The following is a 27,314-nucleotide window of genomic DNA, read 5'->3' as shown; positions in this document are numbered from 1 at the left end:
GTCTGTGTGTCTTGTGCGTCTCTCTGTCTTTCTCTCTGCTTCACACAGAACAGGTGGCAAGTCAACATTGTATCTCAAGGCCAAGCTGGTGCAAAGGAAGATAAAACGCTAGGTTCCCAGGCCCTGACAAACACTACCTCTGACAGCATCCTGTCTAGTCACTCCTACCTCCTCCTCCAAGCAGACCGACGACAGAAGCAGCCTCAAGTCTTCATCGCTCCACGGCGCTCCTCCTGACATCTGAGTTTGCACTGCGGTCCACCTGTCCTGCACGGCCACCATGTCCACTGTCTTCTTTGTCCTGACGGTCCTTCTGGGGTCTTCACAGCTGATGGCGTTCGTCCTGCATCCTTCTGAGGAAGAAGAACCTGGAACACCTGCGAGCTCTCCTGTTATCAGGCACACCAGGTTAGTATCAAACGAGTGTGTCGGTGTTTTGATCAAGTGCAATTTATGTATTTGAGACCAAACTCCAGAGGATTCTCCAACAAATATGAAATGTCACATTTGGCTGCAGAGGTCAAACTATTAATAACCTTAGAGCTCCAGACTAGCAGTTTATCTTGCAGATCATATGATGGTGTCATATAACACATCGTATGCTGATCCTTGCTTGCGGCAGCCATTTTCAAATGGGCAGGGGGAACATTGGAGTCTGCCTGTGATAAGGTCATGGTGACCAGAGATATTGTGACACTGATGGCCAGAGCCGTAACAAGCATTAGCAGTGTGATCAATCACTTCTCAAGACCAGGAGATCTCTTTGGCTTGGCTCGGGCAAAGAGCAGAACTGCTTCCACACTTCACTGGAGAGTGTGGAGAGAACTTGCATGGACCACATGTCAGTCAGGTTTTGCAACTGCACCTGGCACGCATAACTACCTATTGACCAATTGTCATAACTCATGCAATATTTGTCTTGATTGATTGTAAGTCTTGCAATGAATTAATTCACCAAGCAATTAATTACATTTATTTTGAAACAAATCTGGTGTTGTGCTTTTGTATGTGGAATATGGGAATATGTTTACATTGACACATAAATATTCAATGCTCATCCACTTTGACAAACATAAACTGACAGGATGTTGCTGAATGACTGTAATACAAATTCAGCTTCAGTTGTTTGTAGAAAAGTGCCCAGTATTTCTTCTATTTCCAAAATAAGTGTCATGTCTTTATATTACTATTAGTTTGTATAATAATAATAATAATAATAATAATAATAATAATAATTATTATTATATTATTATGATGTGTCTTAGTAATGTGGCTGATGTCATGTGCAGGTGCCAGGGTGAGTCCTTGCAGTCCATCAGGAAGGCTCTCCTCGGGGCTCTCAGCTTGCAGACGGAGCCTCGGCTGCCTGTTGGTGGGCTGAGCAGCATCAGAGAGCAATGGAAAGACACCTTCACTGGCCTTTCTATCACAGCCAAGGACACCGCAGGTGGGTGAAACCCAGCATCAAGAAAACATGTGCAACGCTTTACCAGCTATTCCAAATCAAATGAACAATATAAATATTACAGTTTTAATACATCTGATACTCTTCTTTTACTGTTGGTTTTTGTTCAATGTCCACTTAGTTCCTGCTCTATCTGGCTCTGTGACACCTGCTGCTGCAGGCATGGAGTGCTGCCAGATGACCTCTGAGATCCTCCTGAAAGGTGTGTGTGTGTGTAGGTGTGTGTGTGTGTGTGTGTGTGTGTGTGTGTAGGTGTGTGTGTGTGTGTGTGTGTGTGTACTTGTGTAACATGTGATGTCATCTCTCTTGTAACACCTGACAGATCTGGGCTGGGACAGCTGGGTGATCTATCCTGAGAGCCTCGCCTTGGTCCAGTGTGCAGCCTGCAACCCTCTGCTGGCAGACGACACTGTAGCTTGTCCATCAGACCCCACCAGTATCCAGGAGACCCCCTCACAGGTACAGTCAATACTAGTATATACGCACAGACACACACACACACACACACACACACACACACACACACACACACACACACACACACACACACACACACACACACACACACACACACAAAACATACATAGTGTGTGGTGTGTATGTATATGTATATTATATGATTTTTTTTAAACTAAATAGACTTTAACCATGATTAAAGTTTTACTCAAAAATTTCACATGCATCAAATGTTATTGATGATATTGACAATGATAATTTATGTAATCTAATGTGTATCTTTCCACTGGAAAAAGGTTGGTCCAGTCTGTATTCTTTATGGCCAGGTTTTTGAAAAACCACTTGCAAGAAGAAGATAATATAGGCTAAATGTGATTTGTTTATTTTTGTCTAATTTCAGCTGCGTTTTTATTTTATTTTTTTTTTTACTTTGTATAGCACCCCTATTTACTGCCTGCAACTTGATATCTTTTTGTTCAGTCTTGTTGGACAAACTAAGAGCCAGAATTGTTGTTGAAAAATCAACTGTATGATATGTTCACCCTAATGACCGTAGAAATAAAGAAAAACACCCCGTTTCTATCAAATGTCAAACAGTGACAGCTAGTATTCCCTCACGACCTGCCAACCCCTCTGCTCACCCATGCCTCCCTCTGTCTGTGTCCCGTCATGGCTCCAGATGCCCTGCTGCCAGCCCACCTCCCAGCAGATGGTACCCATCCTGTACATGGATGACTTCAGTACCGTGGTCATCTCCTCTGTGCAGCTGACCCGCACATGTGGCTGTGGGCCTGCAGGCAACCTCCAGCTCCCCAACCAAGAGTAACGCTGGTTTCATAGTCCTGTCTGTGCATGTGAGTTCTCTGAGCCACCTGGCACACATAGACAAATCTTCAATAGTAGTACACCATGTTACACAGATATGTAATTTAGCAGAAAGTCCAAGTTCTGACAGGTATGACATAAAATATAGTGAAACACTAAAAGAAAGAAATTACCATAATATAGGCCTGTCTTCTCTCACCAGCACTTCCACTGCTCTTTCAAGTGCCTGTTCCTTACATTTTAAGTATTTATCTCAATTGTATGTTCTCATTATATTTGTAACAGTAGAGTTCTCTTTCTATGCCTCTGGGTCCACTACTCTCCTTGACCAGCATCTATCAGTCTGTCCATTTTCACATCTGTTCTCCTAAAGTATAACACTAAAGCAGAATTTATTAAAATAATACATTTAATAAATAAATGTTTTTTTGTATACACATTCACAGATTTTTCAGAATTTACACAAATTTACCTCACAATTGTTCAAAGATGACTAATGCCAATTTGATCTCAGTGACGAGTAAAATATACAATTTCACTATTTAACCGATATTTTCAGATCAAAAGCATTGTGTTTTATTGTTTACTGCTATGCCATGCTGATAATTTGTATTGATTACATGATTTGTTGCTCACAGTCTTTGAATAAAGATGATTAAATCAACATTATTATTAAAGGTGTACGTCTTTTGTCTCATACAGTGGCAGTTGTTTTCACCGTGTACAGTTCAGTTTCTGACCAATCTGGGAACCCAGTCTATTTTTATTTGAAATATATATATATATAGATAGATAGATAGATAGATAGATAGATAGATAGATAGATAGATATATATATATATAGATAGATATATATATATATATATATATAGACTCTGGGTTCCCAGATTGCAACCGTATACCGTACATAGTGTGGAAACATGGAGATAATTGTCATTCAAATCTCCCCACACATGGTGAACCAGTCTACCCCAGACAATATTAGTACTAAAACTTTTTCACATCAAGGACCCCTAAACTGACACAAATTAGACCACGGACCCCCATTTGATACGATTTGGTCCCAGGGTCCCCCATCTGATAAGATGTTTTTCTTGTAGAGGGTTTATTACAGAAAGTGTATGAAACCCATGACCAAAATAGTCATACATTCTGTCACGTTACTTAAGGATGGAATTATAGTGAAAATAATATTCACCTTTTTGCTGGGGACCACCTGGGAACCCCTTTAAGGACCCCACTTTGAGAACCACTGACTTAGTATGGTCTATGCAGCAGCAGATCAACAGGGACTCCCCTAACATGGCACTGCTCCAACTCTACATGTGGGTACTGGGGTCCACCAGCCGGAAGGCCTCCATGAACTCATTGATATCGATGCTGCCATCCTTGTTGAAGTCCATGCTGAGGGCCAAGTCTGCGATGGCCTCGTCACTGATCTCCGTCTTGAGATGGGAGCTCAGGAGTTTCCAGGTCTGATGGAACTCCTCAAGCGAGATCAGACCTAGAAGGAGAGAGGGAGAGATTCAAGACTCAATATTATTTGATCTGTCCCGAGGGAAATTTGTCTTGGACATACAGACTGCCACATACAGTACAACAGTGCCATAACAAAACAACAAAATAACCAAAAAACAATGTGTATGTTTGAAACATACAATTAAGGTGCAGACATTAATCAATTACAAGTACAATCACTTATGACCTGAGTTTAAGAGATTGACTGATAGGCCTTCGTTGTACAAATTTGTGTATGTTAACTTGAATACTTTTGACTCACTTGCAGAGTCTCCTATATGTTTTTCCTCCTTCTCTTTGAGGTTGCGCTTAGAATGCTCGGTGTGTTTTATGAACAAAATACTTTTTTTTTAGTTTAAACCCCCACCCCAGAGATTTATGAATGTATCTAAAGATTATGTCATCCATTTATTTAATTTGTACAGCCCTTGATCATACGCCCCCTCAACATGTGGGTGTATGGTATGGTATGGTATGGTGTTTATTCTTGGTGTGTATTATCCAGTAGGCTTGGAGAGAGAGTCAGGTGCTGTGAATAGATGAGGCAGTAACGTTATTTGTATCTAGGCTAAGGTGCTTTACTGACCTGAGTGATCTGTGTCTATGATTTGGAAGATGGTCTCCAGGTTGGAGTGGTTTTTGTACATAGTCTCCAGGATACTGACGTTGGACATCTGTCACGCAAGACACAAATTGTGTGTTCACCATAGTAGAAGGTATTAATGCCATCGTTATATTTACATCAACATTGTGTGTGTGTGTGTGTGTGTGTGTGTGTGTGTGTGCGTGTGTGTGAGAGGAAAAGGGCGGACCTCTGGCTTGGGCTCAGTGACGGAGAGCTCCCTGAGCCACTGTTGGTAATCCAGCAGACCATCGTGGGTGTAGTCGCCAAGCTGAGAGCGCAGCACCCTCCAGGGCAGACCCAGCTTCAGCACCCTCTCTGTGACACCGGCCCAGTGCTTTAGAGAGATCGTACCTATAGGAGACGGACAGGAGAGGCGTTGTTAACGGAGTCACTTTTGAGCAGTGTTGGGGGTAACTCATTACAAAAGTAACATATTGCATGTAATATATTACTTTTAGCAGTAACTCAGTAATATAACTTATTATTAATAGGATTTGAGTAATATTATACCAGTTACTTTTTCAAGTAACAAGTTACAAATTGAGTCAATTTCTTTTATTATCAAAGCACAAAGAAAGATACAATCATTCCCTAATCAAATTGTATGTTTTTACGCAAATAACCACTATTGATGACAATAACAAAGGAAAAGGATAACATTTAGAATTTTGGACGGTTTGGACTGACTTCAAGACGGTTGCAATTATATCTTTCGGGATGGTTCCAGGGCAGCGATGTCATTCTGCTGCTATTTTGGTGAACGTAATGCAAAATGAAGGTAACTAGTATGTAGTATATTACATTTTGAAAGTAACCTGCCCAACACTGCTTTTGAGCCATGATTTACATTTTGATACACTGCCACTAGATGGTGGCAGTGATGAAACCCAAGTCATAACACAGCTTCTGCTGTGTTATGACTTGGGTTTCAGACCACTTCCCCATCATCTCAACATGTGCAAATGGAGGCCAAAGTCCTGACAGCAATTGTGATGTGGAGACGTTTGCTTGCAGAATAGCTAATAAATGTAGCGACTATACTTGATTCACTTTGCCTTTCATGTTTGTTGTTGTTTATCAGGTTATTCAAGTGGCAGGGATGTTAGACAGATATAGTGCAAAGTGTCAACAATCACCATGGCTGACTGATTTGCAACAGTTGGTCTGGTTTTAGTACCTGTGTTGTGGGGGTCGTATTCCTGGAAGGCACCGATGAGATCAGACTTATGCACAAACAGCTGTTCCCTCAGCGCTCGCAAAGCTGATCTCTCTATCTGACTAACACTGACAAAGAACAAGAAAAGTCATTTTGTCATATTTGATCTAATACTGTATATGAATCTTAGAATCACAGAGACAGCAACATCTTTAAACACATTTATGAGACATTTTTATTGGCTCATCACATTGTCTCAATTGAGCCTGGTTGTGCATGTATAATTTCACACAAGTATATTTTTCTGTCTTCGTGTGTGCCACCCTACTCTACTTTGATACAGCAATCACTAAATAATTCAAAATTTTCTCCTTGGTACAGAAATTTACCCCATTGTCTCCCCAATTGTACTCCCCAATCCACCCCACCCGCCGATCTGGGGAGAGTTGCAGACTAGCACATGCTTCACCCGATACATGTGCAGTCGCCAGTCGCTCCTCTTCACCTGACAGCGAGGCGTTTCACCGGGCAGGATGTAGGATGTCGCTATTCCCCCCCAGTTCCCCTCCCCCCGAAAAGGCCACCGAGGGAGAGCCCTGAAATCCGAATTAATTGTGTGTAATCTCTTCATGTGGCCTACCTTTGTCTGATGGTGAGATCTCGACTGACTCGGCTGGCCTGGTACTGAATGAAGTGGGGAACCAGATCTGGGCCCATTCTGATGTATGCTCCTCTGTTACTGCCCACCTCATAGTAGTTAGACGCTGAGAATATAGTCAGCACCTATAGGCACAACAGAACATACTGTATAGTCAGTACCTATAGGCACAACAGAACATATAGTCAGCACCTATAGGCACAACAGAAGAATATAGTCAGCACCTATAGGCACAACAGAAGAATATAGTCAGCACCTACAGGCACAACAGAAGAATATAGTCAGCACCTATAGGCACAACAGAACATATAGTCAGCACCTACAGGCACAACAGAACATATAGTCAGCACCTACAGGCACAACAGAAGAATATAGTCAGCACCTACAGGCACAACAGAACATATAGTCAGCACCTATAGGCACAACAGAACATATAGTCAGCACCTATAGGCACAACAGAAGAATATAGTCAGCACCTATAGGCACAACAGAACATATAGTCAGCACCTATAGGCACAACAGAACATATAGTCAGCACCTATAGGCACAACAGAACATATAGTCAGCACCTATAGGCACAACAGAACATATAGTCAGCACCTACAGGCACAACAGAACATATAGTCAGCACCTACAGGCACAACAGAACATATAGTCAGCACCTATAGGCACAACAGAAGAATATAGTCAGCACCTATAGGCACAACAGAAGAATATAGTCAGCACCTACAGGCACAACAGAAGAATATAGTCAGCACCTACAGGCACAACAGAACATATAGTCAGCACCTATAGGCACAACAGAAGAATATAGTCAGCACCTATAGGCACAACAGAACATATAGTCAGCACCTACAGGCACAACAGAACATATAGTCAGCACCTATAGGCACAACAGAAGAATATAGTCAGCACCTATAGGCACAACAGAACATATAGTCAGCACCTACGGTATAGGCACAACAGAACATATAGTCAGCACCTATAGGCACAACAGAACATATAGTCAGCACCTACAGGCACAACAGAACATATAGTCAGCACCTATAGGCACAACAGAACATATAGTCAGCACCTATAGGCACAACAGAAGAATATAGTCAGCACCTACAGGCACAACAGAAGAATATAGTCAGCACCTACAGGCACAACAGAACATATAGTCAGCACCTACAGGCACAACAGAAGAATATAGTCAGCACCTACAGGCACAACAGAACATATAGTCAGCACCTATAGGCACAACAGAAGAATATAGTCAGCACCTACAGGCACAACAGAAGAATATAGTCAGCACCTATAGGCACAACAGAAGAATATCGTCAGCACCTACAGGCACAACAGAAGAATATAGTCAGCACCTACAGGCACAACGGGGCATTTGGAACTGCATAAAAACATGGTGCTGCGACTCATGTCATGCATCTGGTTTTTGATAGATTGTTGTCAAAAGAGAGGCAAAGTGACCGCCTACTTCCTGCTTCAGCACTGTACCAGAGATTTTCATCCGCCATTTATTTTCCCATACACATTTCGTAAAATGCGTATAAAAATAGTTTTACTGGTTGAAACCAAACGGTACAGATATATGTAGAAACAGGAGAGATCGTATAATATTTCACTGGGACCAAAACGTAAAAAAAAAAATGCAGATTTAAAGAAAGAGTTTTTTTTTTTTTTTTTTGGTCCGAGTGAAATGTTCTATGGTCTCTCCCGATTATAGCGTTAGCTGAACCGTTTGGTTTCGACGAAGTACAACTATTTTATAAGCATTTTACGAAATGTCTATGGGAAAATAAATGACTGATGAAAATCTCTGGTACAGTGCTGAAGCAGGAAGTGACGTTCCACTTTGCCTTTCTATTGGGAAGCAGTATTTTGCTGGATGCACTTCATTCCTGCCAGCCCCTCTGCTCACCCTGCGGTTGTGGCAGAACTCGTAGCCGTCCTGTTTGCACTCGTGGGAGCGGATGAGGAGCTGGAGGTTATGTCTCTTCAGCACCTTCTCGGTGACGTCTGGACCCCAGTAACAGCCTCCGCCGCGCACCTCGTTGGGCATGCAGCCATCCTGGGGCATGGGGTCACTCCACAACACGTCCACGATCTGAATGGCCAAAGGAGAGATCAGTGATACTAACGATTATTTACTACACGGTCAACTGCCCCTCCAAGAGGGCAAATCTGACACAATGTTAACACTTTTTCAACAAGGGTACATTATGTATGGGTTATTAATACTTCATAATAATTTAAGTAACCCTTAATTAAAAAAAAATTCTTTCTTTGATTGATTTCTCAATCCTGGTTGCTACTCCATCCTCTGCCGATCTGGGGAGAGCTGAGACTGGCTCCATGCTTCCTCCGAGACATGGGCAGTCAGTCAGCCGCTTCTTTTCACCTGACAGAGGAAGCTTCACCGGTAGGACATAGCACGTGGGAGGTTCACGCTATTCCAACCAGTTCCCCTCCCTCCGAACAGGCGCCCTTAACGACCAGAGGAGGAACCACACTAGCAACCAGGATATTGCATGTTTTTGTGAAGGGGGTTCCTATATGAAGGAAACCCCCGGGAGGCACGGGGAGAACATGCAAACTCCACACAGAAAGGCCCTTTTGCCGACCCCACCCGGGCGGTGGGCACTCGAGGACATGCGGACGGGCACGCATTCCTTCAGCGTTCACCTCGTCCCCAGGTGGGAATCGAACCCACGACCTTCGAGCTGTGAGGCGATAGTGCTTACCACTGCACCACCGTACCTCCCTAACCCTTAATTTAATTAACAATTAACTATTGTGTCTAGTAATCATTCACTTTTTTTTCAAGTATCCTTTGTCATCCCTGTGGGGAAATTCATCCTCTGCATTTGACCTATCCTCCACTAGGAACTTTCCTAGGACTAGGAGCAGTGATCAGCTGTGTCATGTCTTTGATGGCGGGAGGAAACTCATACGAACACGGGGAGAACATGCAAACTCCACACAGAAAGGACCTGGGAAGAACAAGGGGTTCAAACCCAGGATCTTCTTGCTGTGAGGCAACAGAGCTAAGGCCCCCCCCCCCCCCCCTTTTGTCTGTGGTAATATTACTACTAACTACAAACGGTGTTCATGCTAAATATAACTAAGTATTAATTTATACATTATTCAATAGTATACAGATCCTTTCAAAAAAAAATGAATATCATGGAAATACCATGGATGACTGTGGGCTTCAGCGGATTGTCAAGCAAAGACGATTCAAAAAATTGGCGGAGATTCAGAGGGAGTGGACTGAGGCTGGAGTCAGTCATAACTGAGAAGTAACTGCTGATTTTCTTCACACTATTCTAATTTCTTGAAATACTGTTTTGGGGGTTTTCTGGAGCTGTAGGTCAAAATTATGAAAAATGAAACAAATAAAGGCTAGAAATATTTCACTTTGTGTGTAATGAATCTATAATCTATGAAAGTTTCACTTTTTGAAAGGAATTATGAAAAAAAAACTAACTTTTCCATGATATTCTATTTTTTGGGGAAATGATCTATATATGGTTAGTTAGTTAGTTAATGGTTATGGTTAACTAAGCATTAACTAATTAATGTACCCTTATTGTAAAGTGTTACCGGCACAACCGACAACAGAAGGAGATCTAATGTCCTTCCTCTTAACTTACTTGCTTCCACTCATGTCCATATGTCTCCATTGAGTCTCCAGACTCTGGGTCTGAGTCAGAGGAGAGGGACTTCTTCAGGTCTCCATAGGACTGGTTGAATCCAGCCTTCCTGCGCCTCCTCTTTAGCTCCTCCTCCACCGAGCAGCTGACGCGACTGCTTACGGGCAGGTTGTGGAGAGAGCGGCGCTGGTGGTCACGCCTGGGAGCCAGGCCTGGTCCGAGGCCGCCTGGCTCCCAGGCAGAGAACGTCAGAGAACGCACCCGGCGCAGGCTCTCCACTGGCCCAGAGTCCCGTTCATCACTGTCCATAGCCTGACCGCTCTGCATAGATGGCCTGAGGGCTGACACATACTGCACGCATTCACATTCATTACACACATGGTTGGATTTTTGAAGGAGAAGAATAATATTTCCATCATACACTGATTGGGTGTTGTTGGGATTCCTTGCTTACTTTGTGCCTGTCCACTTGGGCGATTAGGTTCAGGTCTGTAGTGTCAGAGATCCCTCCATGCACAATCAGCACCTTTTGATCAATCACTGTGGCCAGAGGCAGCCAGCCGAAGATCTTCTGGAGAAGCTTCAGGATCTTCTTGCCATGAACCTACCGACCAAGTCAAGCAATGGAGGCTTACTGGACATTTCACACACAATCATGGGAATGATTATCCTCCTAATATGATTTGACAAAAAAAGCCATTTTTGTCTGCATTATCACCTTACGTAATCTACTCAACTAGATCTAATAAAGACCCATGTCCAGAAGTTAATCTGCTGTCATTCTGTGCCAGCTTCCAATGCCAATGTACCTATAGAGAGGCAAAGTGAACGTCACTTCCTGCTTCAGCACTGTACCAGAGATTTTCTTCCGCAATTTATTTTCCCATAGACATTTCGTAAAATGCTTATAAAAATAGTTTTACTGGTTCAAACCAAACGGTACAGCTATATTTAGAATCGGGAGAGACCATAGAACATTTCACCAAAATGTTCTACGGCCCAAACTACACAAAACAACATTGAAAAAATAGTTTCTTTAAACCAACATTTTTTTTTTTTTACATTTTGGTCAGAGTGAAATGTTATGCAATCTCTCCTGTTTCTAAATATATCTGTGCCGTTTGGTTTGAACCAGTAAAACTATTTTTATAAGCATTTTAGGAAATGTGTATGGGAAAATAAATGGCGGGTGAAAATCTCTGGCACAGTGCTGAAGCAGGAAGTGACGTTCCACTTTGGCTCTCTATGCCATCACCCCACTTTAGACTAAATCTGGTCCCCACATTAGAGTCCAGCCTGGTTCAGCTGTTTCATGGACTCTTTTGGCAGAGAAATAGTGTGTCATCTCAGGGAAGAGAGACTGACGCACACATCATCAGTGTTGGGCAAGTTACCGAAAATTGGCAATTAGTTACAGTTACTAGTTACTTCTCTCAAAAAAGTAATTTAATACATCTAAAGTTACTAGTTACTTCAAAGTAATTAGTTACTAGGGAAAGTAACTTTTGCATTACTTTTAAAAGTCTGCTTTGATTGTTATTAATGCGCACGGCACATTATGTTAGTGTTGCTGTGCCACAGTGTGGCATTGAACATTCACTTATTGGGGAGGCTTATAGCCTATCAAGGTCATTAGCCTCTGGGGCTCTGGCTGCAGCTGGACTAGGACTAGGTCTGAGCATCAGAAACCGGATAATCCTCTGAAGTTGTCCCGTTATTTTCATGTCCTAAAGTAACTAGTAACTAGCCCAGTTACTATTTTAGTAACTGTAACTGAGTTACTAAATTTGAAAAGTAATTAGTTAGATTACCAATTACTGCAAGGAGTAGTTAAGTTACACTTGTTACTCCCAACACTGCACATCATACATACTGAAATAGATTCAGTCTAGTTGGGGGCCTGGTACAACGATGTTCATACATGCTGGCTGAATGAGGTACTGTAGAAGCAGAATTGTAGATGGGTCTTTGTGGATATGAGAATACCATAGGCTAATATCGACTGAGAATAATGTGTCAAAACAACATGCACGAGACACAAGACCTACCCTATATTTCCCCAGAACTTCTTTGGTAAAACCATATCTGGAATAAATACAAGAGGAATGGACAGATTAACATTCACTTGTAGGTTGTTGAGGTACATTGAATATTGTCAGGACACAACTAGCAAATCCACTCTATTGCATAAAGCCATCTGTAAGTATACTGTGTGTGAGGAAAATACTAAACTAATACTAAACACAAATATTTCAGCAGAGGCCAAACAAAAACACTGTATGTCATCGAATTGCCTTCAAATTATGGAGAGAACAAGAAGAAGGCCTGATTTGTGGGCCAAACCACCAAGCCCACCTCAGGTTAACGATGTGATCCTCATGGTTCCCTCTGTTCAGATGGACATCGTTGGGATAGACCAGCTTGAACGCAAACAAGATGAGAAGAATCTCCAAGGAATATTTGCCACGATCCACAAAATCTCCGTTGAAGACGTAGGGTTTCTCGGGGGAGGGCAAGCCATTCTGGACAGGTTAAGTTACAATGTTAATGAAAGAGTAATGTAACATTCTGGACAGGTTACGTTACAATGTTAATGAAAGAGTCATGTAACATTCTGGACAGGTTAAGTTACAATGTTAATTAAAGAGTAATGTAACAGCAAACCTAAATCTGTGTAAAGCCTGACATCTAATAGTAAAAAGCATGTTCCTGAAATTGCCATCTGCTATCGGCTAATGTTTGGTACCAGGTGGTATAACCTTCTATGGTACCAGGTGATATAGCCTTCTATGGTACCAAGTGCTTCTCTGGTACCAGGTGATACCTTCTATGGTACCAGGTGATATAACCTTCTATGGTACCAGGTGATATAAGAGATAGAGCAGGTCGTCCACTAATCGGAAGGTTGGTGGTTCGATCCCCGGCTCCTCCAGTCCGCATGTCACAGTGTCCATGGGCAAGACACTGAACCCCAAATTGCTCCCGATGGCTGTGCCAGCACCCTGCATGGCAGCTGGCCGCCTTCAGTGTATGAATGGGTGAATGTAGGCACATTGCAAAGCGCTTTGGATAAAAGCGCTATATAAATGCAGTCCATTTACCATATAACCTTCTATGGTGTACAACAAGTGGTGACATCACCTGACACCAAAGATCTGCCACTAGCAGATGGCAATTAAAATGTTGATTATCCCTCGCTGAAAATATGTTGTGCCAGACATGATCATCATTGTTAGCTCACCACAGAGCGATCTGCATGTTGTGATTCGATCTGTTTACCCACCTTATAAAATACCAACAGTAGATCTTCAAGGTGCCCATGTAAATCTCCTGGAGCAAAACAAAACAAAATCGCACATAAATATTTGTTGGCACTTTGCATAGAGATACAGTAGGTGTGCGTGGAGACTATGAATTCCTAGAAATATAGTAGGAGTAAAAAAGAAATGTACGGTATGAGAAAAGATCAGAAAAATGCGGCTACGAGAGGCCGGCCGCCGTGTACCACAGATGGTGATCTCCTTGGAGTGGCAGGTAGAGACATGGTTGATATTGGGGAGAATTCTTAGCAGCCTCCACGCTTCTCCAAGAAGTTGGAGAACATATCGAGAATGGAGCTGCTACTAGGAAAAAAACAAACGCGAATAAATGGGGCGCTGAAGACGATATTTTGACAATTAGAGGTATTTCTGTCAATGACTTGATGTGATGTCTGTGTGTGTTTATAGCTACCATCGCGCTTTATGTGCCGGGGCAGGGGCGGACTGCAAATGCCCGGTGGCCTGGCCTGCAATTTTTTTTTTTTTTTTTTGCAGGCCAGGCCAGGCCACTCACTGAACAGCAGGCCAGGCGCCGCCTACTGGTTTACTAGTGGTTTTATTACTTTATTCAGGTTTAAAGTGGGTGCATCTCATTGTAAAATTGGACTTGGCCCAAATTGGGCTTCAAACGGCCCAAATCGGGCTTCAAACGGCCCAAATCTGGCTTTAAACGACCCAAATTGGGCTTCAAATGGCCCAAATCTGGCTTCAAACGGCCCAAATTGGGCTTCAAACGGCCCAAATAGAGCTTCAAACGGCCCAAATCTGGCTTTAAACGACCCAAATTGGGCTTCAAATGGCCCAGATCTGGCTTCAAACGGCCCAAATTGGGCTTCAAACGGCCCAAATTGAGCTTCAAACGGCCCAAATTTTTCGCCGCCGCCCTTCGGACGCCGGCACACACGCCGCCCCATATCGGCCTGGCCTGCTTGGTATCTAATGCCCGGCCTGAATTATGATCCCAGTCCGCCCCTGTGCCAGGGTACCTACTTGTTTGTGTTTGAAGGCTTCTACCAGCTCCGATGCCCCGCGGATAGTCATGGGAAAGGTTAGATGGGGGCCAGTGTAGATGTCAGGTACCTCAATACTCTTGTAGCAGAAGTATCTCTCCCATTCTATGTCACGACAGATGCTATTCTCGCGGAATATGTGAGAGATCAGATTTCCTAAGTGTAAAGAGAGAGAGAAGGAAATACCGGGAGATAAATTCATTGATTGGGTGATGGGCTCAGATGAGTTCACTATATAATCAATCTATAACTCAATGAATTAAATAGGGATTGAGAGGTATCGTCTTACTCTCACTACTGGCTGGAGTGAAGTGGTCCATCAGGTAGCCAAAGAAATTGTAGAGCTACAGAGGCAGGGAAAGGTTTGTTTGAAAATGACATTTTATTTCTAACATCAAGGAAATGTGCTTGTCTAAAGACTAATAGGGAAAGAAAATGCAGTTATGTGAATAAGGCAAACGATGAAAAATGAATGAATCACTATGCAAGATGTGTATCGAAATGCATTATGTAAAAACCCCAAGCGTTGATCGACTCAATGTCGATGTGCTATTAGTAGTTTGTTTTATTGCACATAAAAAATAAATAATAGAAACAGAATACACACACACACACACACACACACAGACACAGACACAGACACAGACACACGTCACACACACACACACACACACACACACACACACACACACACACACACACACACACACACACACACACACACACACACACACACACACACACACACACACACACACACACACACACACACACACACACACAGTGACTGGGAAGTGAAAACAATAACTCAAGTGCAGGAGGAACAAAGATAACATCATCATCAGGGCTTGCCGGGTGGCCCTCCTAATTCATAATCTACCTCTCCAATCTAACTTTTTTTGTAAATATTTTGATTGATTTTCAAGTTTTCATCCCATTTGAGGAAAAGCATACAAAACATATATACATACGTAGATATATATTGACTTCAGATCACCCGTTGATCTTTCAAGTACAAGGAATTGCTAAAAAAAATCAAATAAATTGACATATTAAATTCCCCATTCCCATCGCTCACCACCCACCCACCCACCCACAGGATTACAGGTTCCAAAGTACATGTTGGATCCAATCTCACCTTTATCTGGTCCTGTTCTCCTGCATATTCAATAGACTGGAAGATGTTCCAAGTGCACCTGCGTCTCACCTCCAGCCGTGCCACATACTGACGGTACCAGCGCTGGATCAGCAGAGCTGCCCTGATAGCTGCATGGAGAAGGAAGGAAGAATGGCAGAGAGAAGGTTCAACGATCTGATTATATTGCTGAAGCAATAAGTGGCATAATAGTACCATTTTCTATCAAATCTTGAACAGAAGACTCACCAGTGGCAGCTTCACAGGTTGCATCAAATAAAACAAACACTACTAATGAAGGTTTTATATTTGACTGATTTGCAATGTCCTTTTGAGCACAAGCAGAGTTACTAAAATGATGGAATCAAAACCATATTTACCTGGAATGATTGCTACAAAATGAGAAAGATAACATTTAATGTATTGAACACAATAACGAATCAATGATTACAATAAATTGAATTTGAATGATCCTGGTGAATGATTGAGCCTACCTCTTTTGCATTTCTTCTGCTGTTGTGATTTTGCCACGCCAGATCCCATGACGCTTTGCTCTTTTCACTGGCACAGACAAAAATACAATCACTGTTTGAGCTAGATGAGAAAATCTGTAGAAGATATTTCATTAAGAGAAAGCATACTGTATTGTATCAGTGTGATTTTTTTAGTATCGATATTATCGATACTACCTGTTGCAATTGAGTATTGTACCGATACTTATCGATACTATTGATAGTTTAGTTTTTGAGACCTTATTGAGAATTGAGGTATTTGAGCTTGTGTTTGGCACCTGATCAGCAGTACAGTGGAATCCGCTTATACTGATCAGTTATAGTGATCAATACATGAATATGTATCAAAGAGCTTGGTACAGAATCATTCCTATATAAATGCTGTTTGAATAATTCACTTTGCTGTCAATAATCGCCATAAGGCTCATAAAGGATCCATCCATGTCACCACAACATAATTTATTTTACATAGCTATCAAAAAGATTGGATCCTTCATCTTATTATACAGCAAATAAAAACAAAACAATTACTTAGATTGTGAATATATTGATAAGAAAAATGCCAGTGGTACTTCAGTTGGCATTCAAGAGGCTTATCAAAGTAAAGTGTTGGCAAATCTATTCTTTGATAGGAAAAATTACAATCTCACTCACAACTGCATCGAAATGCAGAAAGGCCCACAGAAAGTTTACCTGGTCACGTTGCATCTCTCTCTCATTCCCTCCCTTCAGTTCTTCAGCATCTTGGGAGAAACCTCGACATTTTTCTTTCCAACCACATAAAATGTAATTTGAGAGAGAGAAAAAAACAGGAATAAATGACTTATTTTCTCAGACATCCATTTCTCAGGCACAGCACATGTTCCAGTGGCTGTCTGGACGTCTTGGACATGCTCCCTCTGTAGCTACAAGTTCTGAGCCATCACAAATTCACACTGGCCAAGAGGTTCTGATCAACGCAGCCAAGTGTCTTGGACAAGCCCGTGACCAACAAAACAACAAGATGGAAGTGGATTAGGATTAAATCTGATTTAAATCTGACTTCCCTGATAACCAGATAAAGACTCTAGACTTAGTGAGTCACCAGCTTGATTCAAAACAACATAGGCCTACTTTAATAACACACTTGATACACAGTAGTACATTTATAAAAACTAGGTTTACAAAACACTATAAAGAACAACCATGAAAACCAGGCCATAAGTAAATTCATAGCATTAAAAAGAATAATGAATTAAATAAAAGTAAATGAATTAAAAACATTCCGTTATTTCATTTCTTTATTTATCTCGAACTTTTCCTCCTAACACAAAACAGTCAAAGGATAAACCATAAACAAGATCATAACACATACTTCAAAAATGAAATATTAAATTATGTATTTAAAGTAAAAGTAAATAATAAAAATAAATAATAAGCAATTTAAAAAAAAGCATTTAGATCATCATTGGTGTCACCATCATCATGGTAGTAGACGTCTACATCATCAACATTTATTTATAGAACCGTTAAGACTTTGTTTTTGTTTTTAATTAAACAAATTAGTTTTTAAATTGACTAACAATTGAAAGAGGCAGGGGCTGGGCAGGGTTGCATCAAAAAAGGCACCACCATCATGGTGTGGATTCTCATGTGTCTCTCCAACTCTACGTTTTCACCAAAAAATTTACCACAGAATGAGCAAGTAAATAACACTTTTGTGTGGATTTCCATGTGTTTCTTCCATTCTCTTCTATGACCAAAACCTTTACCACAGACTGAGCAAACAAAGGATTTCTCTCCTGTGTGGACTAGCATGTGTGACTTCACGCCTGCTTTGTGAGCAAAACTTTTACCACAGACTGAGCAATTAAACTGTTTCTCACCTGTGTGGCTTATCGTGTGTCTGATCAAGTACGACTTGTAACGAAATCTTTTACCACAAAACGAGCAAGTGAGAGACTGAGCAAAGCATTTCTTGACTTTTTTCTTCCTAAGAACTTCATTGTTTTTCTTTGAGTCTAAACCTGACTGAGGTTCCCTAGTTTCCATAAATTCTTCATCACTGTCTGCAGTCCCAGTTTCAGCAGAGTCTGATTGTAAGTTACTAGCAGGATATAAGTTCCTGGCTGGTTCTGATACTCCACAGTTCTCTCCAACAGCTTCTGTATTCATCTGTTCAGTTGAGCTGCTGGCTAGAGGCTCTGCCTCTCTGTTCTCCTCAGTTTGGATTTGATGAAGCTGTGAGGACTGAGGATTCTCTTCCTCATATTCACTATTCACAGTGACAACAATGATGTCACTGGTGTTATCAGCCTCCTCCAGCCCTTGAAGCTGCTCTCCCTCCTGACTGATCCAGAGTTCCTCCTGTTCCTCTTTAATGTGTGGGGTCTCTGGGTCCTCCTGAAGCTGCTCTCCCTCCTGACTGATCCAGAGTTCCTCCTGTTCCTCTTTGATGTGTGGGGACTCTGGGTCCTCCTGGTCCAGACTGGGGCTCCACTCCTGCTGCTCAGCGGGAACCTCATCTTTAATGTCCAACAGCTGCTGGAGGTCTGGAGGCAAGGCTTCTCTGTGTAACCGCACAGCGTCCAGCAGTTTTTGTAGTCGCTCGATCTCCTCTCTTGAATGAGTAACTTCCTCCTCGTACTCTGCTATTGTTCTTTCAAACAGCCCAAATATCTCTTCAACAGCCGCAGTTAGGCGCTGCTTCACCCCAACTCTCAGCTTCTGGACTTTAGATATTTTCATTTTCACACAGTGACAGGAACTTTTCCTCCTAACGTTATTTACCGACAAACTTTATCCTCCAAAGCTCCACAGCTAACGTTTAGCTTCACAGCTAAACCATTCACCTGAGTCCGTCCATAGGAGCTTCTTCTCCCCCTCGGAGTTAACCGGGTCCAGTTTATATATTCGTGATAATATCATCCGCACACACGAGTCTTCTGTTTGTAAATTAAACTTTTGAAAGGATACAGCCGGGAAAACGTGTAGTGCTACCATTGACAGTACATAATATGGACCACCTTAGCTATATGTTTTTGACACAGCAAAATGAAGCTCACTTCCCGATATTGTTTGATTTCGTTTGATTGGATGAATGGATTTTCCTGTTGCATTGTGGGAAATCTGTTCAAACCTGGAGCCGGGAAAACAGGAAAGGGCGTGAGCGTGGACGGGACTCGGGGGAGGGTTTCCTCCGCCACGGCATCCATCTTGTTCATGTTATTTTCCATGCTAGCCGTTAGCTTGGCTAACAAATGTTGCTAACGTTAGTTGCTATTGCTAGCCTTGCTCCATTGCTCTCACATTGAATACAATAGCCCGAAGAAAAACCAGAGTATTATTTCCTCCAGACCTCGCGCGGCGTCACCAGCCTGCCGCTTGCATCTTCCACAAAATCGAGGTAATCTTATTTTCTAACGTAACGCTAATTACATAGCATGACATTAACGCTAGCTACGTTAGACTAGAGTAGCATAAGTTAACGTTATACAACGTTAAACAGTATTGCATGCTGCACAGATTCGGACGTAGACAGAAAACAAACGCAGTTATGTTTACCTAGGTTACCTCTTTGAGATGAGGCAGACTCAAAGCATACTCATGATCTACCAGCTATAGCGTTATATATCTAGCTAACGTTAGATCAACTATCAATCAATGAGAGGGAACAAGGGGGTTAAACTCCTCTGGATAGTTTATCCACCTCTGCATTTACAGTATTTACCAATTGCGTTAACGTTATACAGTGATTAACAGTGTCTAGTATTGCATGCTGCACAGATTCGGACGTAGACAGAAAACAAACGCAGTTCTGTTTACCTAGGTTACCTCTTTGAGATGAGGCAGACTCAAAGCATACTCATATGATCTACCAGCTATAGCGTTATATATCTAGCTAACGTTAGATCAACTATCAATCAATGAGGGGGAACAAGGGGGTTAAACTCCTCTGGATACTTTATCCACCTCTGCATTTACAGTATTTACCAATCGCACGTAGTGTTGGGTAAGCAGACATTAACGTTATACAGTGATTAACAGTGTCTAATTCGTTTCTTCCAGGGGTAGGCGCCGTCCAGTACCGATGGGACACACAACAGAGGATTATGATTTGTGACGATCAAAGCTATAATATTCTGTTCTCCTGAGATTAACGCTAAACTACATGTTACTGCTGATCAGTTGTTTCAACATAGGAAATTGCCATAACACACAAGCCAAATGCTGACATGAGAGATTTGCTTTGAACAAGTTGTAGCCTAGCTAGTATCTGCCAGTGACCGGAGAATATTGTTATATTTGCTTGTTTTAATGCTTTTGTCAATAAACATTGTCAACAAAGATAGCCTTGTTGTATATTATCATGTATCTGAATGTCGCAAATATGATCGCGCAGAACGATCCATTAGTTGTCTGGTCAGAGGCAGGTTGGATAAAATGATCAGATGTGATATAAAGATTGTTGATGTCGAGTTAACACGAACTACGAACCGAAGATTGGACCATGACGACATGACGACGGAGAAACAAGCGATCAGCAGTCTGCTTCAATCAACGAATGCTTTATATTTATTGAAATGAAATATGGTGATATCTGGTGGTCTGAAATTACTCTCTCTAGCTAGGCTAACTGGCTCATATTATGTCATATTATTGTAACGTCTGAATCAGCGTTTCATAACTTTATAATAGCCTAACGTTACTGTATAGCCTGGATGACAAATGCTACCCATCCTTCCATTGGTGTATGCTGCCTTTAGCTTGTGGTATTATGGTACAGTAATATTGTCTAGCTACTAGACAGACAAGTTTATCTGAAATCAGGGTGACAAGATCCCTGCTGCTAGCTCGTCTGCCTTTCTGTGTCAGAGTATCTAGCATGTTTACAGTATCTTAACAGACTGCATTACATGCTACACCATGCAAATATATTTCGATATAATTCAAACAATGGTTCCAATCCTTAACCATACCATGGTGGGCTGGACTGTGTATTGCTGTGAAAAAGTTAAATTTGATTGTTTCAAGTGTTACACGTTATATTTTTAATTGAGCTTTGCGGAATACCTCAACACAATTGTGTATCAGCTTTAAATGTCCAATATATACAGCATTAAACAAACGACCAGCAGCATTCAAATGTGCAAAAACGTTATATTTATTGAAATGTGGTGATCATGTCACAAGTCACATTACATAACGATATAGCGTTAGGTGTTCTTTTGATCAACAGACCTCGGGGGCTCTATACTGTTGCTACGTTGCTAGCTAGCTAGCCGCAGATCAGCTCTGCCCGTCCACTAAAACCCGATTTCGATATAGCGTTTTAGGTGTTCTTTTGATCAACATACCTCATAACGGGGATCTATACTATTACGTGTGTCTACTAACATCATTAAAATATCATAAGGGTAACGCTGTTTCTGTTATTTTACTTTTAATCTCTGGCTACGTTGCTAGCTAGCTAGCTAGCCTGCCTTGGCAACTGGTTGGAATCATCTGGTTTCCTGTGGCTGGTGTAAATCAAAGAAAATCCCGCCCCCAAAGTTATAATTTTTATCGGCTCTTTTACTCGAAATGGGACCATAATTTAGAAAACGGAGCCCAGGAGAGCATGAAAAAGACTTGAAATTGTTTATTCAGACCATAAGCTCATTCGGAAAATGTTTATTTAAGACACAGAACGAGAGAGAAGTCGGCTCATTTTTACATTGGAGCCAATGTACGTGTCGTCACTTCCGGACCTGACGTGCGCCCCCCGGCGGGATTTTCGAATTAATGGAATTCCAGAACTGGCTTCATACATTCCCTAGTTGACTTGCCCACTGAGTGCTACTCCTTTCAAGAACATCACAGAAGTGTGTGAAGTGTGCAGGAATTTCTGAGCAGGATTCTTTTTTACTTCCGGTCGGGATTTCCCCCCAAAAATAAAAGCTTTCAATCAAACTTTGTAAAATACACAAATAAAATGATGTCACACAAATTGAATATAGGCTACATCCCATGGAAAATGTGATATTGCATTTAGATATATATCTTTTGGTATTGCTGAAGAAATGTACTAACTACTTCTGGGTTTGCTCCCATCAATCAGAAGGCCATCCATTTAAAAGCTTCCAGGGCTCTCAGACCACTGAAAGGCCATTGAAACCAGCCGATAAAAAAAAAAAAAAAAAAATCCAAAGTCAATCGTTGCAAATCAAACTCAGTTGATGTAGCCGCATACTCCATCTGTCATAGGAAACTGCTCTTTAAGCTCGATGTGTGTACATTTTCCTGTTATTGCTTTAATAGTGTAGAAAGCATTTCAAGAAATAACACATTGTCTCCTTTGTATTTGTTCTGCTGGTCTATTTTCATTCAAACATTAAACTAGAGGTTCATCCTAGTGTTCTTACTTTCGTTATGTTGGGTCTCATAGTTAGATTTCTACTTTAAATGTTTATTGTAAAACACAAACTTTATCACGCTTTTATTTTGAAGGCAAACTCACTAAACCGGAAGTAGTTTCTGGTGGAGCTGAGAAAATTCGCGCTCACTTCACGCTCCTGTAATCACGTGGTCAGACAACCCAGGTCAACGTCAGCAAGCTTCCGAGACGTGGAGCGCGCGAGAGGCAAAGTGAACGTCACTTCCTGCTTCAGCACTGCAGTCGTACCAAAACTTAAAAAACAACATTGAAAAAACATTTTCTTTAAATCCGCCATATCTTTACGTTTCGGTCCGAGTGAAATGTTTATGTGGTCTCTGGCTGTTTCTAAATCTGAACCGTTTGGTTTGACCAAGTAAAACTATTTGTATACGCATTTTACGAAATTTCTATGGGAAAATAACGGCCGTTGGGACCATCGGAGTGGGGACCAGAGACTGTTACACACACACACACACACACGACACACGCACACGCGCACGCGCACACGCACACACACACACACACACACACACACACACACACACACACACACACACACACACACACACACACACAGCCAATCAGATTGCTTTATTTGATAGAGCCGTTTTATAATACATGTCATCATACTAGTAAAATGTCTTGATATGTTTTAATATTAGTTACATATTAGACAATGTGATAGCCTACAGTATGTCAACAAATGTAATTGATTTCAGCACATTTCTGTTGTGCTAGCATGTTTGTACTTGTATACCAATGGATAATTGATGGAGATTTGAAATGACAGATGTATAATTTTAACATTTTTTTTTATTTTCTTTTAGTTTTCACGGTGTGTCTGCTGACAAAGAGAAATAAATAAAACTTCAAAAGACAGTATGAAGCGTGGCCATTATTTCATTGACATTGGACCAGTGTTACAAGCATAGCCTACTATATATACACACACATCCTATACTGTCATGATATACATACTTCATGTCATCATTAACTACATACATATACACTGGGTTATATAGGTTACATCTTATACCATATACACAAAAACATGTTTTAGGTCTTGGTTTAAGTTCATGTGACTCGTCATTGTTTCCATTTTGACTAAAACATGTATCTTTATCTTTATTGTTTATTGAAGCAGGGACAGTACACAATAAATATATTGCACCAGATAGCTAAAAGCTCATTTGCATCTGTAGTCCCTGGGCACACAGAGTCCTGAGCGCACACAGTACATATCAAATACAGCAATTCAAGGAAAATCCTAATGTCTAAACAATCAAGATACATGACAAAAAATGATACTTACTATTAGCAAGATACAACATATACAATGCGCATAACAGTAAAATAGAACATAGAGGTAGATAGCAATCCACTAAAATGACACATTGGCAAATGGTAAAAAATAAATAACATAGCACAGAAAGAAACAGTATATGAGGCCACACCAATGACTATAGGTGGCCGCAGGACTGACCCTCTCTCAGCCACCTCTTAATGGAGGATTTAAAACCTCTGAGGGTACTACAGCCCTTAATTACTGCTGGCAGGGTGTTCCACAGCATGCCCGCCTTAACCGTGAATGCAGACTGACTAAATTTAGTCAATCTAAAAGGCACGCAACAGGCTCTTGTTGTTCTCACACTGGTTTTGCGATTTGTCACTAATTTGTTGAAAGGCGGAGGGGGGGGGGGGGGGGGCGTGGAAGATCCTATACAACAAACAGACATTTGCCATCAACAGAAATATGATGTGATTTATCATCATATCATATCGTTTTTTTGTGATAATTTTTTTTAATACATAAACACTTACACAGGACAACAAAACGCACACACACACACACACACAAGAGTACATGTATAAATAAACACTAAAATTCCCCCCTCCACTAGATGGAAATTAAATGTTTACTCACTTTCCTGTGTGGATTATCATGTGTCTCTGCAAGTCTCTTTTACGACCAAAACCTTTACCACAGACTGAGCACTTAAATGGTTTATCCCCTGTGTGGACTATCCCGTGTTCCTTCAAGTTTGCTTTAAAAGTAAAACCTTTACCACAGACTGAGCACTTAAATGGTTTCGGTTTATCACCTGTGTGGATTATCATGTGTGTCTTCAAGTTTCTTTTACGAATAAAACCTTTACCACAGACTGAGCAATTCAATTGTTTCTCACCTGTGTGGACTATCATGTGTCCCTTTAAGTTTTCTCTAAGACCAAAACCTTTACCACAGACTGAGCAATTAAATTGTTTGTCTCCTGTGTGGACTATCATGTGTCTCTTAAAGTGTCCTTTATGAGCAAAAACTTTACCACAGACTGGGCAAAGAAATGGTTTCTCACCTGTGTGGACTATCATGTGTCCCTTTAAGCCTGATCTTTGAGAAAAACTTTTACCACAGACTAAGCAATTGAATTGTTTATCTCCTGTGTGGACTATCATGTGTCTCTTCAAGTCTCCATTATCACGAAAACCTTTACCACAAACTGAGCAAATACAATTTATTGCTCTTGTGTGGACTAGCATGTGTCTCTTCAAGACTTCTTTATGACCAAAACCTTTACCACAGACAGAGCAATTAAATTGTTTCTCTCCTGTGTGGACTATCATGTGTACCTCCAAGTTTCTTTTAAGACCAAAACCTTTACCACAGACTGAGCACTTAAATGGTTTATCACCTGTGTGGACTAGTATCATGTGTCTCTTCAAGTATCCTTTTTGACCAAAACATTTACCACAGATCGAGCAATTCGCATGTTTCTCTCCTGTGTGGACTATCATGTGTGTCTTCAATTGTCCTTGATCACAAAAACCTTTACCACAGACTGAGCAATTACATTGTTTCTCACCTGTGTGGACTATTTTATCACCTGTGTGGACTATCATGTGTCTCTTCAATTGTCCTTTATCACGAAAACCTTTACCACAGACTGAGCACATACATTGTTTCTCTCCTGTGTGGACTATCATGTGTTTCTTCAAGTATTCTTTTTGACCAAAACATTTACCACAGATCGAGCAATTCACATTTTTCTCTCCTGTGTGGACTATCATGTGTCTCTTCAATTGTCCTTTATAATCAAACCCTTTACCACAGATTGAGCAATTACATTGTTTCTCACGTGTGTGGACTATTTTCTCACCTGTGTGGAGTATCATGTGTCTTTTCAAGGATCCTTTTATACCAAAACATTTACCACAGATCGAGCAATTAAAATTTTTCTCTCCTGTGTGGACTATCATGTGTGTCTTCAAGTTCCCTTTATAATCAAAACCTTTACCACAGACTGAGCAATTACATTGTTTCTCACCTGTGTGGACTTTCATGTGTCTCTTCAAGTTCCCTTTATAATCAAAACCTTTACCACAGACTGAGCAATTACATTGTTTCTTCCCAATAACTTCACTGTTTTTCTGTGAGTCTAAACCTGACTGAGGTTCGCTAGTTTCCATCCGTTCATCATCACTGTATTCAGTCTCAGGTTCAGAAGAGTCTGAAGTCTTGTCATCAGTAGTTGGTTGTAAATTACTAGCAGGATAGAAGTTCCTGGCTGGTTCTGATACTCCACTGTTCTCTCCATCAGCTTCTGTTTTCATCTGTTCAGTTGAGCTGCTGGCTAGAGGCTCTGCCTCTCTGTTCTCCTCAGTTTGGCTTTGATGAAGCTGTGAGGACTGAGGTTTCTCTTCCTCATCTTCACTCTTCACAGTGACAACAGTGAATGAGAACTTGGTGATATCAGCCTCCTCCAGCCCTTGAAGCTGCTGACTGGTCCAGAGTTCCTCCTGTTCCTCTTTAATGTCTGGGGGCTCTGGGTCCTCCTGAAGCTGCTGTCCCTCCTGACTGATCCAGAGTTCCTCCTGTTCCTCTTTAATGTGTGGGGGCTCTGGGTCCTCCTGAAGCTGCTCTCCCTCCTGACTGATCCAGAGTTCCTCTTGAGACATTTTCATTTTCACGCAGTGACAGTAACTTTTCCTCATTAACAATTTATTGGCAAATGTTTTCCTCCGAAGCTCAAATAGCTTCACAGCTAACGTTAGCTTCACAGCTAACGTTAGCTTCACAGCTAATCCATTCACCTGAGTCCATAAGAAAGGAGCTTCTTCTTCCTAGAGTTAAACTGAGCCCGGTTCCAGTTTATATTCGTGATAATATCATCCGCACACACGAGTCTACTGTTTGTACAATACTTCTGAAAGGAATCGGATGATCCTTGAACGTTTGTTGGTCACTGGCTGCCATCTCCTTCTTGTACGGCTTTTTCTTCTTCATCTGTTTGGTTTTACGCGGTTGGCATCCAAAATGTTGCATTACCGCCCACTACTGGATTCAAACTGAACTGAATTGAACTAATATAAAATAAACTAAAAATCCCACCCAATTCCCATTCTACTATGACTCTCTACTACTCGACTGTTTGAGAGAGCCTCAAAGCTTCTGCACATTATCTCCAGAAACCCCCACAACACCCAACACATCTCCAGCAGTAGGCTGAGTCAATCTTAATCTTTTTCTTCGAGTTCTCCTTCTTCTGGTTTTTATGGCGGTTGGCACATTTTTTGGTGCATTACTGC

The 27,314-nt window shown here is 41.4% G+C and overlaps 1 protein-coding gene across 1 annotated transcript; it reads right to left on the bottom strand.

Annotated features, from left to right (window-relative positions):
* Positions 1-4,065: 4,065 nt before the first annotated feature.
* ppef2b (protein phosphatase with EF-hand domain 2b) lies at positions 4,066-16,364 on the bottom strand (the record flags this gene model as incomplete). The annotated part of the gene is made up of 17 exons (XM_083657372.1): positions 4,066-4,250; positions 4,851-4,938; positions 5,077-5,240; positions 6,067-6,173; positions 6,686-6,828; positions 8,622-8,807; positions 10,357-10,707; positions 10,811-10,960; positions 12,405-12,441; positions 12,712-12,878; positions 13,640-13,686; positions 13,862-13,976; positions 14,667-14,842; positions 14,985-15,030; positions 15,825-15,952; positions 16,202-16,213; positions 16,316-16,364. 17 exons carry the CDS (start codon positions 16,362-16,364, stop codon positions 4,066-4,068), a joined length of 2,151 nt encoding a protein of 716 aa, XP_083513498.1.
* Between the last annotated feature and the right edge of the window lie 10,950 nt (positions 16,365-27,314).

Source organism: Poromitra crassiceps (genome assembly GCF_964638095.1).
Source record: "Poromitra crassiceps genome assembly, chromosome: 21".
In the NCBI taxonomy this organism is placed as follows: Eukaryota; Metazoa; Chordata; class Actinopteri; order Beryciformes; family Melamphaidae; genus Poromitra; species Poromitra crassiceps.
The sequence above is the reverse complement of the archived record's forward strand: the minus strand, read 5'-3'. Positions and strand labels throughout refer to the sequence as shown.